Below are 14,647 nucleotides of genomic sequence, written 5' to 3' on the forward strand. Positions count from 1 at the left end.
CTCTTCTTTTTCTCCTGCCCTCTTTTTTTTTACATTTTACAGTTCCCCCTCCCTCCTTTCCTCCTACTTCTCCACCTCCCCCCCCCATCCACTCCTCAGAGAGGGTAAGGCCTTCTCTGGGAAGTCAATTAAGTCTGTCCCATCATCTTGTTGAAGCAGGACCAAGGCCCTCCCCTAACCCCAGTGCCTGGGTTCAGTAAGGTATCTTTCTACTGAGAGTGTGCTCCACAAGTCAGGTCATGCATTGGGGTTAGATCCTGGCCCCACTGCCACTGGCCCCACATACTGCCCAAGCCACATCATTGTCACCTGCATTCAGGAGGCCTATTTCAGTCCTATCCAGATTCCTCAGTATTCAGTCGGGAGTCAGAGCTCAGATCAGCTGATTCTGTGGGTTTCCCCATCAGGATCTTGACCCCTAAGTTCATATTATCACTCGTCCCTCTCTTGGCCTCCAGTTCTGCCCAGTGGTTAGTTGTAGATCTCTACATCTGTTTCCATTGTTTCTGGAGGAAGGTTCTAGCTTCTCTGGGGTTGTGAGCTGTAGGCTGGTTATCCTTTGTTTTATGTCTGGTATCCACTTATGAGTGAGTACATACTGTACTTGTCTTTCTGGGTCTGGGTTAGGATGTTTTTTTTTTTTTCTAGAGCTGTCCATTTACTTACAAATTTCAAGATGTCATTGCTTTTTATGGCTGAGTAGAACTCCATTGTGTAAATGTTCAGTGTTTTCTTTATTCATTCTTCAATTGAGGGGCATCTAGGTGGTTTTCAGGTTCTGGATATTATTAATAATGTGCTTGTATGAACATATTTGAGTAAGTGTCCTTATGGTATGATTGAGCCCTGTTTGGGTATATGCTCAAGAGTGATATTGCTGGGTATTGAGGTAGATTGATTCCTAATTTTCTGAGAAATCGCCATACTAATTTCCAAAGCAGCTGTACAAGTTTGCACTCTCACCAGCAATGGAGGAGTGTTCCCCTTACTCCGCATCCTCTCCAACATAAACTATCATATGTGTTTTTGATCTTGGCCATTCTGGTAGGTATAAGATGGTATCTCAGAGTTGTTTTGATTTGCATTTCCCTGATGGCTAAGGATATTGAGCATTTCCTTAAGTGTCTTTCAACTATTTGAGACTCTTCTGTTGATAATTCTATTTAAATCTGTACCCCATTTTTAAATTGGATTGTTTGGTACTTTGATGTCTAGATTCTTGAGTTCTTTTTTGCTTTGAAGATCAACCCTATGTCTGATGTGGAGATGGTGAACATATTTTCCTATTCAATAGGCAGTCATTTTGTCTTGTTGACTGTGTCCTTTGCTTTACAGAAGCTTCTCAGTTTCAGGAGGTCCCATTTGTTAATTGTTGCTCTGTGTCTGTGCTAATGGGGTTCTATTTAGGAAGTGCTCTCCTGTGCTAATGTGTTCAAGACTACTTCCCAATTTCTCTTCTAAGTAGTTCAGTGTGGTTGGATTTATGTTGAGGTCTTTGATCCATTCGGATTTGAGTTTTGTGCAGGGCGATAGATATGGGTCTATTTGCATTCTTCTACATGTCAACATCTAATTATACCAGCACCATTTGCTGAAGATGTTTTCTTTTTTCCATTATATATTTTTGGCTTCTTTGTCAAATATCAGGTTTTCAATGGTATGTGGATTGATAGCCAGGTCTTTTATTTGACTCCATTTGAATCTACCTGTCTGTTTTGATTATTTCGAGTCAGGGTTTCTCTGTGGAACAGTCCTAGCTGTCCTGGAACTAGCTTTTGTAGACCAGGCTGGCCACAAACTCACAGAGAGTTTGCCTCTGCCTTCTGAGTGATGGGATTAAAGGCGTGCCCTACCATCACCTGGCCCACTTGGCTGTTTTTATGCCAGTATCAAGCTGTTTTCACTACTGTAGCTCTATAATGGAGTTTGAAGTCACGAATGGTGATGCCTCGAGGTGTTCCTTTATTGTATAAGACTATTTTGGCTATCCTGGGTTTTTTGTTTTTCCATATGAAATTTAGTATTGTTCTTTCGAGGTCTGTGAATAATTGTGCTTGGATTTTGATGGGTATTGCATTGAATCTGTAGATTGCTTTTGGTAAGACTGCCATTTTTACTATGTTGATCCTACCTATCCATGAGCATGAGAGAACTTTCTTTTTTTTTTTTTTTTTTTTTTGGTTATTCGAGACAGGGTTTCTCTGTAGCTTTGGAGCCTATCCTGGAACTAGCTCTGTAGACCAGGCTGGCCTCGAACTCACAGAGATCTGCCTGCCTCTGCCTCCTGAGTGCTGGGATTAAAGGCATGCGCCACCACCACCTGGCTCCATTTTCTGATATCCTCTTCAATTTCTTTCTTCAAAGACTTAAAGTTTTGTCATACAGGTCTTTCACTTCTTTGGTTAGTGTTACCCCAAGATATTTTATGTTTTTTATAGCTGTTGTGAATGGTGAAGTTTCTCGATTTCTTTCTCAGAGCTACTAATTTTTCAGTTACTCTTGAGTCCTGCCACGTTACTGAAGGTGTTTATCAGTTATAGGAATTCCCTAGTAGAATTTTTGGCATCATTTATATATACTATCATAACATCAGCAAAAAAAAAAGGACTTCTTCCTTTCCAATTTGTATCCCCTTGATTTCCTTTTGGTGTCTTATTGCTCTAGCCAGAGGTTTGAGTACTGTGTTAAATAGGTATGGAGAGAGTGGACAGCCTTGTTTTGTTCCTGATTTTAGTGGAATCATTTGAGTTTCTCTCCACTTAGTTTGATGTTGGCTGTTGGCTTGCTGTATCTTGCCTTTATTATTTTTAGGAATGTTCCTTGTATCCCTTATCTCTCCAAAACCTATATCATGAAAGGGTGTTAGATTTTGTCAAAGTCTTTTTCAGCATCTAATGAGATGATCATATAAACATCTTTCAGTTTGTTTATATGTGGATTACAATGAAAGTTTTTTTTAAAGATTCATTTATTATGTATACAACATTCTGCCTCCATGTATGCCCACATGCCAGAAGAGAGCACCAGATCTCATTACAGATGGTTGTGAGCCACCATGTGGTTGCTGGGAATTGAACTCAGGACCTCTGGAAGAGCAGCCAGTGCTCTTAACCACTGAGCCATCTCTCCAGCCCCGAAAGATTTTTGTATGTTGAACCATCTTTGCATCTCTAAGATGAAGTCTACTTGGTCATGGTGGATGATTTTTGTGATGTGTTCTTGGATTGGTTTGCCAGTATTTTATTGAGTATTTTTACAACAATGTTTTAGATTGGTCTGTAATTCTCTTTCTTAGTTGTGTCTTTGTGTGGTTTGGGTATCAGGGTAACTGTAGACTTGTAAAAAGAGTTTGGCAGTGTTCCTTCTGCTTCTATTGTGTGGAACAATTTGAGAAGTATCGGTATTAGCTCTTCTTTGAAATTCTGGTAGAATTCTGTATTGAAACCATCTGGTCCTGGACTTTTTTTTTGGGTTGGGAGGCGTTTGAAGACTGTTTCTATTTCCTATGGGCTATAGATCTATTTAATTTGTTCACCTGGTCTTAATTTAACTTTGTTATGTGGCATGTATCCAGAAAATTGTCCATTTCCTTTAAATTTTCCAATTTTGTGGAGTATAGGTTTTTGAAGTATGACCTGACGATTCTTTGAATTTCCTCAGTGTCTGTTGTTATGTCTCCCTTTTCATTTCTTATTTGGTTAAATTGGATATTCTCTCTCTGCCTTTCAGTTAGTTTGGATAAAGGTTTGTCACTCTTGTTGATTTTCTCAAAAAACCAAATCTTTGTATTATTGATTCTTTGTATTGTTTTCTTTGTTTCTATTTTATTGATTTCAGCCCTCAATTTGATTATTTCCTTTTTCTACTCCTCCTGGGTGAATTTCCTTTTCTTTTGTCCTAGGGCTTTCGGTGTGCTATTTATTTCCTAGTGTGGGATTTTTCCAGCTTCTATATGTAGGCATTTAGTGCTACGAACTTTCCTCTTAACACTGCTTTCATTGTGTCCCATAGGTTTGGGTATGCTGTCCAATCATTTTCATTGAATTTTAGGAAGTCTTTAATTTCTTTATTTCTTCCTTGACCCAGTGCTAGTTCAGTTGAGCTTTGTTCAATTTCCATGTATTTGTGGGCTGTCTGAAATTAGTGTTATTGCTGAATTATAACTTTAAGCTGTGGTGACCCAATAAGATACAAGGCATTATTCCATTTTTTTTTCTTTTTGTATCTGTTAAGGTTTACTTTGTTACCAAGCATGTAGTCAATTTTTGAAAAGGTTCTATGAGGTGCTGAAAAGAAGGTATATTCTTTTGTGTTTGGGTTGAATATTCTATAGATGTCTGTTAAGTCCATTTGGGCCGTAACGTCTGCTGTTGGAGAATGCTTCTGTATACTGTAAAGATTTGTCACTCGTATTGGTTTAATAAAATGCTGATTGGCCAGTAGCCAGGCAGGGAGTATAGGTGGAGCAACAAGACTAGGAGAATTCTGGGAAGAGGAAGGGCTTAATCTGCACTCACCAGCCAGATGCAGAGGAAGCAATATGAGACTGCCTCACTGAGAAAAGGTACAAAGCCAATGTGGCAAAACATAAACAAGAATTATGGGTTAATTTAAGTTGTAAGAGCTAGTTAATAATAAGCCTGAGCTAATAGACCAAACAGTTTATAATTAATATAAGCCTCTGTGTGTTTCTTTGGGACTGAATGGCTGTGGGACCAGGCGGGACAGAAAATTCCATCTACAAACATCTGTTATTTCCTTTCTTTCTGTTAAGTTTCTGCCTGGTATACCTGTCTAGTGGTAAGAGTGGGGCATTGAAGTTTCCCATTGTTAGTGTGTGTGGCTCAATGTGTGATTCAAGCTTTAGTAATGCTTCTTTTGCAAATGTAGGTGCCCTTGTATTTGGGGGCAAAGATGTTCAAAATTGAGACGTTCCTCTTGGGGAATTTTTCCTGTGACAAATATAAAATGTCCCTTCCATCTCTTTTGATTGATTTTAGTTTGAAGTTTATTTTGTTAGATATTAGAACAGCTAAATCAGCTTGTTTCTTAGGCCATTTGATTGGAAAATCTTTTCCCATTCCTTTACTCTGAGGTAATGTCTATCTTTGGGGTTGAGTATGCTTCTTGTATGCAGAAGAAGGATGGACTCTGTTTTCATATACATTATTTTAGTCTGTGTCTTTTTATAGGTGAATTGAGTCCATTTATATTAAGAGATATTATTGACAAGTGATTGTTAGTTCCAGTTATTTCTGTTTTTGTTGATGGTGGTGGCATGTATTTTCCTTCTTTGGGATTTGTTGCTGTGAGATCATTTATTGCCTGTAATTTTGTAGATGTAGCTGACTTCCTTGGGTTGGATTTCTGTATGGCTGGTTTGTGGATAGATATTGTTTAAACTGGCTTTGTCATGGAATATCTTGTTTTCTCCTTCTGTGGTAATTGAAAGCTTTGCAGGGTATAGTAGTCTGGGCTGGCATCTGTGATTTCTCAGTATCTGTATAACGCTTGTCCAGGATCTACTGGCTTTCTGAGTTTCCATTTCGAAGTCGGTTATAATTCTCAATGGTCTGCCTTTATATGTTACTTGGCATTTTTTCTTCACAGCTCTTAATATTCTTTCTTTATTTGTATGTTTAGTGTTTTGATTTTTATGTGGTGAGGGAACTTTTCTTTGGTCCAGTATATTTGGTATTCTGTAAGCTTCTTGTTCTTTCATAAGCATATTCTTCTTTAGATTGGGAAAGTTTTCTTCTGTCATTTTGTTGAATATATTTTCTGTGCCTTTCAGTTGGACTTCTTTTTCTTCTATCCCTATCATTCTTAGGTTTGGTCTTTTTGTGGTATTCCATATTTCCTGGATATTTTGTATTAAAAAATGTGCTGAATTTAATGTTTTCTTTGACTGGTGCATCGATTTCCTCTATCATATCTCCAATGCTTGAGATTCTCTCTTCTACCACTTGTATTCTGTTGCTTGCATTTGTGGTTCCTTATCATTTACCCAAATTTTCTATTTCCAGAATTCCCTTGGTTTGTGTTTTCTTTTTCGCCTCTATTTCAGTTTTTAATTCTTGAACTATCTTCTTCACCTGTTTGATTGCTTTTTCTTGGTTTTCTTTAAGGGATTTGTTGATTTCTTCCAATTTTTGTTTACCTTTTCCTCCACTTCTTTAAGATAATTTTTCATTTCTTCTTTAAGGGTCTCAATCATAAAGTTATTTTTAATGTCAGTCAGTTTCTTCTGCTTCTTCTGTGTTGGGATGCTCAGGTCTTGCTGTTGGAGAGCCACTAGTTTCTGGTGGTGCCATATTGCTTTTTATGTTGTTGAGTATATTCTTACCTTGTTGTCTACCCATCTCTTCTTCCAATCGGTAGAGATAAGGCCTGTGCTTCAAGGGGTCCCTCTTTACCCCAATTGGTGTAGTTGTGAATGCTCCTTCAGGTTCAGTCAGAGCAGAGCCTCTGGTGATTGCTCCTCCAGGCGCAGGCAGTCCCAAAGCTCAGATGGTGGCTCTTTCAGGTGCAGGTGGGGCCACAGCTCTGATGATCACTCCTCTAAGTGCTGATGTGGCTCACGTTTCAGTGGTGGCTGTAGTAGCAAGGTATCTCGTACAGAGAATGGTAGTGGATGCTGGCTGGGATACAGGTGCCCTTTCCCAAAGGAACTTCTTATGACAGCTTCTGGGAGCCACTGCTGGAAGCCGTTGTTGCTGGCGCTCCTGGCAGTCGCTCAGCCAGCTTTCTCCTCTTGCCATTTTTCTAGGCAATGATTTGCTTTGCTCATGGACAGCTGTCTCATGGATGTTCTTTCCCCAGTGCATAGCAAATTACTTCCTCGTGACCTCTTTTAAGGGTTAGATACAGATTCTTCACTTCTACCAATGCTCAGACTGAAGGGGCGATCCTGTCCTCGGACTGTTTGCTCAGACTTCATCCTCAGACTATAACTGTCTCCACCACACCTCAGACTGCCTCCCCCAGATTAATAAAGGCTCCAGTGACATGCTTTCTCCAAAAAAGTCACACCTCCTAACCCTCCCCAAATAGTGCCACCAACTTGGGGCCAAGTGTTCAAATGCATGGGTCTATGGGCGACATTCTCATTCAAACCACGCCAGTTCTAAATTACTGAGCCTCCCCCTCTCCCAGCCCTCAATGAGGTTTTTGCATGCTCAGTGCTTGACACATTTTGAGCTGAATTTTATCCAGTTGCCTTGGTGACAGCAAAGGATCTGCCGTGGAATTTGCAAAATAAACTCCTTGAAGCGTTTCCCAATCCTAAATCAGGCAGCTGTTTTAGTTATTGTTGTTATTGTTTCGCTTTTTAAAAAATATTTTTGTTTTGTTTTGTTTTTCGAGACAGGGTTTCTCTGTAGCTTTGGAGCCTGTCTAGCTCTGGTAGACCAGGCTGGCCTTGAACTCACAGAGATCCACCTGCCTCTGCCTCCTGAGTGCTAGGATTAAAGGCGTGCGCCAAGACTGCCCGTACTTCTTTTTTTCTAAAGAAATATGTCTACATGAAGGAGATAATTGAGAAACCCCATCTTTTAGGCATTTCGTGTTTCTGCCACCGGTTTCAGAGTCCCAAATACCCATCCCTGAGGAGGAGTGATTTCTCAGCGATCAAGAATGCTTGTTGGGCCAAGTGTGGTGGCTCACCCCTATAATCCCAGTGCTCTCTCTCTCTCTCTCTCTCTCTCTCTCTCTCTCTCTCTCTCTCTCTCTCTCTCACACACACACACACACACACACACACACACACACAAATGTGACCTTGAAGAAATATTTTCAACTTACCAGGTGTAATTAATCTATCATAGGGAAACATTTTGCCTCTGACTTCTTCTTCTTCCTCTTCATCTTCCTCTAATAAAACAAAAATATACAGTTATGCTTTTTAACATATTACTAGGGGTCATAGCAAAAATCAAAATATTGTTTTTTAATCAGAAAAACATTTTTAGCTTGTTGAGACAAGGTTCACTTTGTAGCACAGGCTTGACTTAAGTTCACAGAAATTCTCCTGCCTCAATCTCTCATGATGTAGCTCAGGCTAGCCTTAAACTTGTAGACTTCCTGCCTATTCTCTCCAGTACTGAGATTATTATAGGCATACACATGCAGACCTGGCTTCAGATGTCATAGTATATGCGTACGTTTATATGTGTGTATACATGTGTGCTGCTGTGTGTATATGTATGTGGTAATTATTCAGTTACTCCTTACCTTATTTGGGGAGACAGGGACTTTCAAGGAGTGTAGTATTCACTGATTTGGCTAGACTGGCTGGTCATCAGGCTCCAGGGGTCTCTATACCTGGTGGCAGGGTTTTAGGCACAGGTCAACATGCCCAGTTGGGTATTGGGCATTAACTCTAGGTCCTCATGCTTAGGTGGCATGGCAGGCAGTTGAGGACTGAGCTGTCTCCCCAGCTGACATATTTTAACTAGCAAATTGACTAATGGACACCAGTCATAAACAGAATATTGAGCTTAGAAGTAATCTCATAACCCAAATACTTATTGACAGACAAATCAATAAAAAAATGGCAGGCAGATCTCTATGAGTTTGAGGCCAGCCTGGTCTACAAGAGCTAGTTCCAGGACAGGCTCCAAAGCTACAGAGAAACCCTGTCTCAAAACACTCCCCACCAAACAACAACAACAACAAAAAACAAACAAAAAACAAAAAAATCTGTGGCACTTATAGACATGACATACTATCCTGACTTAAAAAAAGAAGGCTGGCAAGGACTGGAGAGATGGCTCAATGGCTCAATGGTTAAGAGCACTGGCTGCTCTCACAGAGGACTTGGGTTCAATTCCCAGCACCACATGGCAGCTCACAGCTGTCTGTAACTCCAGTTCCAGGGGATCTCACATCCTCACAGCAATGCACATAAAAAAATTAAATAAATTATTTTTTTCTTGAAAAGAAGGCTGACAGCAGGGCCAAACCTGAGGCTATTGTGCTAAATGAAATATGCCAGTCACAGGAGAACAAGCAGTGTTTGATTTCCCATTTAGGTGGGGTCTGGAACACTCAAGCTCACAGAATAAAACTGGAATGGTGGTTGTCTGGGACCGGGGGTAAAGGGAAACAAATGGTTTCTAAGGGACAGTTTCTAACTAATGGGTGGAGAGTTTAAGTCAAGCAAGACATAATCCTAGTACCTGAGGTGGAGGCAGGATGGTCAAAAGTTCAAGATCACCCTCTGCTATGCAGTGAGCTTGAGGCCAGTTTGGGTTACATGAGACCTTGTTGAAAAAAAGAAAAACAGCCAGGAGGTGTTGACACACACCTTTATTCCCAGCATTCAGCAGGAAGAGGCAGTGTTCAAGAACAGCCAGGGCTACAGGGAGAAACCCTGTCCTCAAAACAAAAACAAAAACAAAATAAACCAACAAAAAAGTAAGGCATTTATCCAAACAGTAAGAATGCAAAATAAGGCAGAGGCAGAAGGATCTCTGTGAGTTTGAAGCCAGCCTGGTCTACAAGAGCTAGTTCCAAGATAGGCTCCAAAACTACAGAGAAACCCTACACTTGCTACAAAAAACAAACAAACAAAATGCAAAATAAATAAATAAAAACAAAGTAAATTAAAAACACAGATCCCAGATTTACGCAGGTGGTAGTGGTGCATGCTTTTAATCCCAGCACTTGGTTTGCGGAGGCAGGCAGATCTGTGAGTTCGAGGCCAGCCTGGTCTACAAAGCAAGTTCCAGGACAGCCAGAGCTGTTACACAGAGAAACCCTATCTTGAAAAACAAAAACAAAAACAAAAAACAAAAAACCGAAAAACAAACAAAACCCCACAGATTACTTCTGAGAGTATGAACACGCAGAACAGCTAGAGCACCGCACTTACGGTTGAACAGGTCTTTTGCTTGATCATAGGTCTTTGGGAATCCATCCAAAATGTAACCTTGGTTCCTACAAGGCATAGATTTGAGCTTTTCTTTCATAAATCGAATTATATATTGATCTTCTAGCCGACCTGATTTAAAAAAAAATACATATGTATATGTTACCATAATACACGATCTGCACAAGGGCAAATGCTCTAAGCTCATCTGGGAACTGTTGTGTAGGCAAAAATGTTATTGAAGACTCTTCCATTTTGCCCTTAAGGTTAAAAACAAACGCTGTTGTTTGATTTTTGAGCATAACATGTTTTAGTGCATATTTAAAGTAGCAGTGAACTGGTCTACAAGAAAGAGCAAGTGTAGGCAGTGCCACACGCACTTGGGAAGCCTGTGCCACAACTTGTGGAAGCTGAGTGAGTAGACTAGCATCAAGTCCAGTAGCATCAAGTCCTGCCCACTTGCAGAATTTCCTCTGGGTTTACTTTTATTTTTAATGTATGTGCCTGTGTGTGTTTGTGTGTGTGTGTGTGTGTGTGTGTGCCTGAGCATGTGTATACCTGTGTGTGTCAAATGTATACAGGTGTCCTTTGAGGACAGAAGAAGGTGTTGGGTCTCCTGGAGCTGGAGTTAAACAGGTGGTTGTAAGCTGCGCAGTGTGCTGGGAACCTCTTCAAAGATGACTCTAAAATGCTTAGCCATCTCTACAGCCCCCCCCTCATTATTATTATCATCATTATTACATTTTATTTACTTATGGGTGTGTGTGATGTGGTGCATGTCGAGGTCAGAGGATAATTGTGGTCGTCAGGTCTCTCCTACTACCCTGCGGGTCCTAGAGAAGGTAGAACTCAGGCTGCTGGGCTTAGCGGCAGGTGCCTTTACTGCCTGAGCCATTCTACTGCCCCTCAGTTCTGTTTTCAAATTATACCTTAATACATAGTAATAAATGCTTCCTTTGTGTGAGTTGAGTGAGGCAGTATTCAAGGATTTTACTAGCCAAGCAGTGGTGGCACATGCCTTTAATCCCAGCACTCAGAAGGCAGGTGGACCTCTGTGAATTCAAGGCCAGCCTGGTCTACAGAGAGAGTTCCAGTACAGCCAAAGCTACAGAAAGAGACCCTGTCTTAAAGCCCCTCCTCCCGCACTGAAAAAAGAAAGAAAGGAAGGAAGGAAGGAAGGAAGGAAGGAAGGAAGGAAAAGAAAAGAAAAGGAAAGAAAAGGAAAGGAAAGAAAGAATGTGCTTAGGCTGAGGCTGTAACAGTGGTAGGATATGTGTTAGCACAGTAAGGCCCTGGGCTTTACAACGCCCTCACCCAACCCCTCCTCAGCAAAAGTAAGTGTGTAATAAATATTTGCTAGATCTGAACAGCAAACTCAAGTTGACTATCAAAGGCTTTAGAAAAGGGCTGGGACTGGAGCTTTATAGCACCTGCCTGGCCTAAAATGCAGAAAAGCCTGAATTTAGCCCCAGAACCCTGAATAATAATACAGTTAGTATTTAAAGAAAAGTAAAGCTGAAGTCAGAACGTGTCACCCCAACCCCCACATCCTCTTCTCTAGGCCCCATTTCTGACCTATGCCCTTTGGTCGGTTCTGTCTTTAGTCCCAGCCCAGAGTTCCTGGAACTGCTAGGTATGAAAGAGTGACAGGCAGCCTTTGCTCTACAGGAGGCCTGGTGGTTAGGCGACAGTGTGCTGCAGCTCTTCTCCAGCCAGCTACCATCAGCAGTGCTCACATTCAGGCACAGCCCATCTGCCCACGGCTTGACGAGGACTTACGGCAGTGCCAGTCTGGCAAGCCCCCAGAGACTTTCCCAGGGCACATATGGCACCTTCGACTGACTTATCAAGGAGTCTATGTTGTAAAATAAATAGTTTGGGGCCACTTGCTACTGTTATATCTCAAACCCAGGACAAACTAACCGATGTGCCTTTTAATATATCAAAGCAGGCCGGGCAGTGATGGTGCACGCCTTTAATGCCAGTACTCGGGAGGTAGAGGCAGGCGGATCTCTGTGAGTTCGAGGTCAGCCTGGACTGGCTCCATAGCTACTGAGAAACTCTGTCTCGAAAAACAAACAACAACAACAATAACAACTCTCTCTCTCTCTCTCTCTCTCTCTATATATATATATATATATATATGTGTGTGTGTGTATATATACATACATATATACATATATATATATATATATATATATATATATATATATATATATATATATATATATAAGCAGACCTGACGACTGAATCCCTCAGGCCCTACCTGTTACAGGGTTTGGCTGGCATATCCCACCCTCTACCTTAAATTCTCTAGCCCAGCCAGGCGGTGGTGGCGCACGCCTTTAATCCCAGCACTCAGGAGGCAGAGGCAGGCGGATCTCTGAGTTCGAGGCCAGCCTGGTCTACAAGAGCTAGTTTCAGGACAGGCTCTAGAAACTACAGGGAAACCCTGTCTCGAAAAACCAAAAAAAAAAAAAATTCTCTAGCCCAGGGCTGGGCTGCTCTTCCCTCAGTTGCCCTTTCCTGTATATTTCAGCCATTTTGGTTTATACTGGTTCCAGAACCGATTACCATCCTGGTCTCCTGGCTCTCCCCTCCCCCATCTCCTAATATGGCCAAGTTCACAGTCTGTTCACTCTGGGCTCTCCCAGATGTTCCTGCCTCTGGCTGTGCTCCCCCTGTTACCTACAATAAGCCTTCTCCACCACACCCTCGAACTCACAGAGATCCTATTGCCTCTGCCTCCCCCCCCACCAAGTGCTGGTGTTAAAGGCAAGTGCTACCACCGCCCAGTCATTGAGAGATATTTTAATGAGATCATTTTATTGTGGCTAGTAAAATGATAACTGAATGAAAAAAAGAAAAAAAAGGAAGGACATGGCGGGGCAGTAGTGGCACACGCCTTTAATCCCAGCACTGGTGGGGGGGGCGGCAGAGGCAGGAGGATGTCTGTGAGTTCGAGGCCAGTCTGGTCTACCAGAGTTAGTTCCAGGACAGGCTCCAAAGCCCCAGAGAAACCCTGTCTCAAAAAATAAAACAAAACAAAACTATCTCTCAAAATGGGTGTGGTGTCAGAGGCCTCTAGGGGTGGGAGAAGCTGAGGCAGGAGAATCATGAGTTTGAGTCCAATCTGGGCTACATAGTAAGTTCCAGGTCAACCTGCACTACACACACACACACACACACACACACACACACACACACACGTCTCAAAAACCCATGTGTCAACAATTCTAATTAAGAATGAGGCTATAGTCCATTTGATAACGTGTTTACCCAGCATACACTAGACTCCACGTTTGATCCCAGCACCATAATACAGAACATGATGGCAATCCCAGCACTCAGAAGTGAGGGACAGGAGGATCAGGAGTTTAAGAACAGTCTTTACTATGTAGCCAGTTTGAGGCCAGTCTTGTCTACGTGAGACCCTGCGTCATCATGAACAAACAAACAAAATATGTAAAAGTAATGCAAACTAAAAGAAAGCCAAACACTCTCCTTTCTTCTGCTTTTCTGTATTACACAGGTCACAAGATAGTCATGATTCAGAAACTATTGGGCTTCAGAGTGTCATGCTGAGATCAACAAAAGAAGTCAAAGGTATTGGTTAGCGTAGCCAAATTCCAACTCATGGTCAACACAACTGTCCTGTGTGGTTTCTAGTTCTACAAAGAAATAAGTAAAGAAATAAGCCCAAAATAAGCAAAAGTCAAAGGACTTACTAATATTTGTATTTTATTTATTTTTTTTTTTAAGATTTTTTACCCCAACTTGTGTCTGTCACGCACAGGCCTCTTTCTGTTTGGCTAAGAAAGAGGCATGAAATTGTGTAACAGTCTCTATCCCACAGAGGAATGCTACAACTGCCACCATGAGACCAGCTAGGACTTACTAATATTTGAACACAGACTTTATTTATTTCATTTTCTAGAGGGTTATTTATTTATTTGTTGGTTTTTCGAGACAGGGTTTCTTTGTGTAGCCCTGGTTGTCCTGGAACTCTCTCTGTAGACCAGGCTGGCCTTGAACTCACAGAGATCCACTTGCCTCTGCCTCCAAAGTACTGGGATTAAAGTTGTGTGCCCCTACCGCCTGGGAGGGTACATTTATTTACTTATTTCTATTTAGTATGTATGGAAGTGTGTGTGTGTGTGTGTGTGTGTGTGTGTGTGTGCGTGCATGTATGTATGTGCGTGTGAGAGCATATGTGCACTGGTGGGCACACCTGTGCATATATAGAGTCCGGACAAGGATGCAGGTGTCCTGCTCTGTCGCTCTCCACCTTATTCCCTTGAGACAGGGTCTGTCACTGAACCCGGAGTAAGGCGGATAGTCAGCAAGCTCCAGCTACCCTCCTGTCTCCACCCTCTACCCCCTCCACCAGCGCTGGGGTTACAGAAACCTAGCCGAAAACCTTGCCTACTTGCCTGGTTGTTTTTAAAACACTGCAGGTTGCCATTGCCCTCCACTGAGTCGGCAGAGGTGTGTTCAGTGAGGGGGAGCGGGGATCCTATAGCAACTTTGGGTCATTGTGGAGTAAGAGAACCCATGCCGGTGCAGTGGTTTTTGAGCGGGGAATGTCACCCACAAGCGTGGCTGTTGTGCCCTTGCTCCCCTGCTGGTGGTGCTGTTTGGGGGGTTGTGGCAGCTTTCGGGGGTGCGGCTTTGTTGGAGGGTGTACATGACTGGAGATGGACTCTTGAGTGTTTATAGTCCCACCCCAATTCCCGCTCATGTTCTGCTTCAGGCTTGGAATGGAAGCCCTCCACT

General features: G+C 42.0%; 1 protein-coding gene and 1 non-coding gene across 2 annotated transcripts in view; both read right to left on the reverse strand.

Moving 5' to 3' along the window:
* Positions 1-14,647, reverse strand: part of Ak7 (adenylate kinase 7) — a 71,290-nt gene that overhangs the window by 13,627 nt on the left and 43,016 nt on the right. The window contains 2 exon segments of the mRNA XM_038337521.1: positions 7,804-7,872; positions 9,875-10,003. Of these exon segments, the coding sequence (XP_038193449.1) occupies positions 7,804-7,872; positions 9,875-10,003 (198 nt within the window).
* LOC119820128 lies at positions 13,649-13,780 on the reverse strand. The gene has a single exon (XR_005286397.1). It is a non-coding gene; the product is annotated as a small nucleolar RNA SNORA41 (small nucleolar RNA).

The sequence above is a fragment of the Arvicola amphibius genome, chromosome 7 (genome assembly GCF_903992535.2).
Source record: "Arvicola amphibius chromosome 7, mArvAmp1.2, whole genome shotgun sequence".
NCBI lineage: Eukaryota > Metazoa > Chordata > Mammalia > Rodentia > Cricetidae > Arvicola > Arvicola amphibius.